At 45.2% G+C, this 6,049-nt stretch overlaps 1 protein-coding gene across 1 annotated transcript; it reads left to right on the top strand.

The window, feature by feature from the left end:
* The first annotated feature begins 1,875 nt into the window (after positions 1-1,875).
* On the top strand, positions 1,876-5,210 carry LOC147421312 (uncharacterized). The gene is made up of 4 exons (XM_086504625.1): positions 1,876-1,879; positions 3,827-4,728; positions 4,822-4,923; positions 5,025-5,210. The coding sequence occupies exons 1-3, from the start codon at positions 1,876-1,878 to the stop codon at positions 4,822-4,824; spliced, it is 909 nt and encodes a 302-aa protein (XP_086360751.1). The 3' UTR covers positions 4,825-4,923; positions 5,025-5,210.
* Positions 5,211-6,049: the final 839 nt, after the last annotated feature.

The raw sequence follows: 6,049 nt of genomic DNA, 5'->3' as shown, positions 1-6,049 counted from the left end.
TATGCATGTTTTCTCTCTCTTTTCCTCTCTCAATGTGTGCGTTTTTTGTTTATGCATGTTCTCTCTCTCTTTTCCTCTCTCAATGCGTGCGTTTTTTGTTTATGCATGCTCTCTCTCTCTTTTTCTCTCTCAATGTGTGTGTGCATTCTTTGTTTATGTATGTGTGTGTGCGTTTTTGTTTTTGTTTGTACTCTCTCTCTCTCTCTCTCTCTGGGGAAGGGAACATGAGAATGAGGAGAGGGAAGGAGCATACCTGTCTCTCCTTCCTCTCCTCGTGTGTGTGTGTGTGTGTGTGTGGAGAAGAAAAAGAGAGAGAGAGAGAGAGAGAGAGAGAGAGAGAGAGAGTGAGGGAGAGCGTTACCTGCTCCTTGCTTGAGGGCGCCGAAAAACTCAGATCTGAGATCTGAGTTTTTGGGCGCGCTCGGTTATTTTTTTACCCCAGCCGGCGTCGCTATGAGCGTCGCAAATTTCTTTGTAAATTTGCGACGCTCATAGCGACGCCGGGAAATTTTTTTTGACATCGCTGTGAGAGCGTCGCTAATATGAAGAGTCTCTTGTAGTGCTTGTCCTAATGACTGCATTCTTTTCAGAGGGGAATACATAGACATGGAGAAGTGTCCGAAATGTGATTCCGAAAGATATCGAGTAGATCTCCACGGGACAAAAATTCCACAAAAGGTTTTGCGACATTTTCCTCTGCTTCCTCGCATCAAGCATTTCTTCGAATGTAAATCCATGGCCGCCCTAACATCATGGCATGAGGAGAATAAATCTTCGGATGGTGTGCTACGAATTCCTGCAGATTGCGCAGCCTAGAAACATATAGATGGAACATGGTCGGATTTTGCCAGGGAAGCTCGAAATTTGCGCTTAGGCCTGGCTATGGATGGCGTAAATCCATTTGGTCAAAGATCAACATCTTACAGTGTATCGCCCGTTGTCATCGTCAACTACAACATTCCCCCTGTGGTTGACTACGAAGAAGGGGCACCTATGGCTAAGCTTGATTGTGCCAGGGCGATATAAAGTGGAGAATATGGATGTGTATCTTCGTCCACTATTGGAAGAGCTACAACAATTGTGGATTGGCATAGAGGTGGTGGATATGAGCCGACACATAGGACGACGGAATGCTTTGATCAGAGACATTCTAATGTGGACCATGCATGACTATCCCGGGCTAACAGAATGCTCAGGTGATCTATTGACACTCCTCACTCAGACACTGTAAATCTTGTTTTTTCCCATAGTTGATCTATTATCATGTGTATACATGCAGGGCTTCAAACAAGCGGATACAGAGCATGTGTCACATGTGGACCTAGACTGAATGCACGTAGGGCGCCCTCAGTGAAGAAGCAAATCTACGAAGGTCATCAAGAGTATCTTCCAGAGAATCATGTGTTACACGACGGCTTTTTGGGAAGAGAGCCACCAAGGATGTCTGCACAAGCATGGTTAGAGCAGAAGGAGATGTGCGATGACGGATTGCCTCCAGGGATGAAGAGACTATCTCTATGGTATGAGTTACCATACTGGCCCCGACTCATGATCAATCACTTGCTCGATCCAATGCACATATTCAAGAATGTGGGTAATCTACTATGGGACCATCTGACCGGCAAGAAAGATACTTTGGGAGCCAGAGTTTACCTTAGAAATGTGGATCGTATGGAGCAATATTGGCCGCAAGCAGCGTCTGATGGATCGATAAAACTCCCTAAAGCACCATGGATTTTCAAAAGAGCCCAAGAACGCAAAGTAAAAGAGACCATTCGATCTTTGCGGACCCCCACTGGCGTAATGCACTCGCTCCGAACGTGTTTTACTAAAGAAGGAAAGCTTACCGGTTTGAAGCCACACGATTGACATAAAATGTGTCAGGTACGTTCATAGTGGACTTTAATATCATTGCATAAAATGTGGACTTTAATATAATTGCTGCACATACTTTACAGTTTATTTTACCGGTTGCCATTCAGGGATGTTTGTCTCTCGACATCCGTAACAAAATCTACAAACTTGCAAAGCTGGTGCAATGGATCTCACAAAAGGAGATCAACGTAGACTCCATACCATTCGCCAAACTAAATGTTGCGGAGCTTGTGTGCATGTTTGAGAAACATTTTCCTACTACCATGCTAACCATTCAGGTGCATCTTCTTGTTCACATAGTTGATGAGGTGGAAATAGCTGGCACAGTTCATTCCAGATGGATGTTCTTCTTAGAACGTTTCATGAAAACGCTTAAGGGATATGTGCGTCAAAAGGCACGTCCGGAGGGTAGCATGGCAGAAGTTTGGTTGGTATCAGAGTCCCTAGTGTACATTGGAGAGTGGCTAGACGGATTGGATAAAGCCCGGGACACGCTATGGCGAACCATAGATGATGAGCGCATATCTGGGATTGTCATGTGCAATCTCGGTGTTGAGAAGATGATGACGGAAGATCTAGAGGCTAAAATCAACCAATTTTGCATGCTTCACAATCCAGTGATGCAAAAGTGGATTTCACAATATGAGGATGCGAAGCAAGAGCGACAAAGGGCACGAATCGAGTGGAGACGGGGAAGACGACCACCGATGCACTATCCGACGGGTCTGGAGAGCCTACCAACATTCATGAGCTTAAGATGGTTGCACAACCAATTGAAAAGCGCACAACAATGCGGTGACGAAGTGACAGAGGAAGAGTGGGAGTACTCTCGGGGTTGCGCGACCAAGGTAAGTTTGCAATGTACGACTAGCTAGTGACTTTATTTCTAAACGTTTGAGGGGCCACTCATAATCTTTGTTCGTTGTAGTATAAGTCATACACAGCAGCATGGCGTAAAGGTCGACATTTTAGGGTGGAACGGATCCACAAAAAGCGTTTTACTCAAGATTGTGGAATCATGGCAAAATTTGAACAGTCTAGTCGACGACGTTCCTCTGATGCAGATCCTGTGGTGGCGGAACTCACTTACTTCGGCACGCTACAAGAGATTTTGAGGATCGATTACAGAGTATTTTTTGTCGACTTGTTTGACGTGCAATGGTTCAAGATAATCATGGAGGGTCGCAACGCTACTGTGCGTAGAGGAGAGTCTGGTTTTCTTGAGGTGGATTCTATTAAGAAATGGACTGACTTAAGAGACACTTTCGTACTACCCGAGCATTGTGAACAAGTAAGTATGTAAATAGTTAACATCCCCCTTTTACAAGTTATGTGCTTGAAAGCTCTCATGTAAGTTATGTGGCTCTGGCAGGTAATATTTCATCCTACAAAGTCTACATCAAACTGGTGGTACGTCATAGAGGTAGCCCCTCGTAGTGCAGGGACGTATGAAGGCTACCATGTGTCAATCACAACGGCATCAATGGAGGAGATCAGAGAAGATGCTCAATCAGAAGCCGCTGCGGTGGTGTCAGACGAGCATCAAGGTGCTACTACTCTATATGGGGTGCATGCAGAGGAGCTACAAAATGAAACAGAGGATATGTGTTTAAACTGAGAGCTCTATATAGATATAGGAAGTTATGCTGAGTTATGCGAGGATGAGAGAGAGATCTCTTAAAGCCACAAATATTGTATTTGAACAATTTTGCTCCTTGTTGTAAAAGCTCTGGCTCTCTAAGTACCTTCCATGGTGTATAACGCTCTTTTCTACTCGCGCTCACATCTTTTGATTGAAAATTCTGAGTTTTCGACTTGCCTCTTCTATCACTCAATTCATTGCGTCATTGTATTTATATGCGTCATTACGTCATTGTATTTAATGGTCTTTGCGTCATTGTCTACTCTATTCATTCAAGATTAAGTTTAAATATTCGTGTGTTTAATGCAGGTATAGATGATGAGGAGTTTCTTTCTTCTTTGTCACCGCAGCAGAGACAGTGGTACGTGGAGCGTCATCTCTCTGGTGCATCATCGCGCGTTCCTACTCCATCCGCATCTCCCTCTCTTTCGGAGCATTCGGCGCTCTCCAAAGCTTCGGTGTCGACGAGACGATCTTCACACTTGTCTAGACACCGGCGCTCTAGTGGCGGCGGTGGCGGTTGTTGTGGGGATTCCGCCGCCGATGCCTCCACACCGCCTCGTGTTCGACGAGGCTCTTTACCCTCCCCTTCTTTGCCCGCCCCCACACCAGCCACAGCATCGCCAGGTTTTGCGCGGCTGACTGTTCCTAGCAGCTACACACCTCTAGCTACTCCGCCAGGAGCCACCCCACTCAACACACCGCTAGAGACCCCTGCCGGGACACCCAGGTTCACGCGTCACCGGCCAGAGGGCTTGCCTTACTCCCTCGACTTCAGCGGCGGCGTCATCATGGATGATGACGGCAAGAAGATGATCTCGCGCATGCGTGGTCTTTGCTCTCAGCTGTTTAGACACTACATACTAAACAAATGGAGTGAAGTACCAAGTGATTTAAAAGACAGAGTCATCAGCATACTTCATGATGAGTTTCCCGTTCCAACACGGGATCAGCGCTTCAATGAAGACCTGATGAAGATTCGAATGCACGAATACTGCAAACACAAGCGTTCCGAAGTGCAAAAAGCAATCAAGCATGGGTGGAACAGGCCAGATTGGATGGCCAAAGAAGATTGGAAGAATGCGAAGAAAGCAGCGTGCGAGAATCCCGACAAGTGGAAGCAACAAAAGGATGCAGCCAGAGCGCGAGTAGAGGTAGGGAGCTCGCACCACTTGGGGAGCGGTGGATGGGCATCATTTGAGGCCGATTTTGTAAGTGTTTTCGCATTGCTCTTTATGTTCGATAGTTTAGGGTTTATGAGTTTTTTAATTCTAACATAATGAAATCTTTGTATGTTTTGACAGTGATCGATGACAGGACGTGATCCCACACCGTACGAGCGCGAGTACGCAGGCAGGAAGGGCTTAAACGCCCTGATGGACATTCTCAGTTCTCGCAGCGGCATGGTTAGTATTAGGGTTTACTCTTTTCTATTTTTTGTATTGTTTTATAAATGTCGTTATATGTTTATACTTACTGAAAGCTATCTTATTGTCTTTTTTTGCAGAATCCGACAGATACGCCGCTTGGACGCGATGAGACGTCTGACTAGACGACGTCAGTTTAGCCGTAGCTAGATAGCATTAGTTTAGGGTTTCTCATAGCTTATGTATCATGAGACGGATTTTATACGTCTTTTTGAACGATGTATATTATTACATTTGTCACCGCAATTCATTTTGCCAATCAATTCTTTATGCCTATGATGTTGTACAATTGTCATTATTACATTTGCCAATCAATTCATTTTGCCTATGATGTGTACAATTGTCAATTTTACGCTTGTCAATTTTGCAAACAATGCGTCTTGTGGGTGACTATTTTGGGTCTATTATCTACCCTTGCATTTTTTTAAAAAGTGAATCAAGTACAATATGGTTAATGGGTGGCAGGGCATTCAATGTCCTGTCACCAAAAAAAATTTCTCTCGGGCGTCGCTATAACCGTCGCTATTTATGGCTCTATAGCGTCGCTATGAGCGTCGCTATAGACTTCTGTGTAAACGTCGCTGTAACCGTCGTTATGAGCGTCTCTATATAGCGACGCCTATAGCGTCGCATATAGAGACAATCTCGTAGCGACGCTATTAGTGACGGTTTTAGCGACGCCGGGGGCTATAAAAACCCAGTGTATTTCCGTCTCTAACAGCGTCACAAGAGCACACAACCTCTTGTAGTATAGCTAGATCCTCTGATGCAGCCTCTGTCGATGTTGTGTAGTCCTTCGCAGTCGTGGGCGTCTAGATCTCCCTAGATTAGTCGCTCGTTCGATCATTAGAGAGATAGGGAAGTAGAGAGTGAGAGCGAGAGAGAGAGAGAGAGAGAGAGAGAGAGAGAGAGAGAGAGAGAGAGAGAGAGAGAGAGAGAGAGAGAGAGAGAGAGAGAGAGAGAGAGAGAGAGAGATAGAGAAAGAGAGTTATATATATATATATATATATATAGACACACACACACAGAGAGAGAGAGAGAGAGAGAGAGAGAGAGAGAGAGAGAGAGAGAGAGAGATAGAGAGAGAGAGAGAGAGAGAGAGAGA

This window comes from Adiantum capillus-veneris, chromosome 28, assembly GCF_014529385.1.
Source record: "Adiantum capillus-veneris isolate H3 chromosome 28, ASM1452938v2, whole genome shotgun sequence".
NCBI lineage: Eukaryota > Viridiplantae > Streptophyta > Polypodiopsida > Polypodiales > Pteridaceae > Adiantum > Adiantum capillus-veneris.
This window is presented reverse-complemented; position numbering and strand designations above follow the sequence as displayed.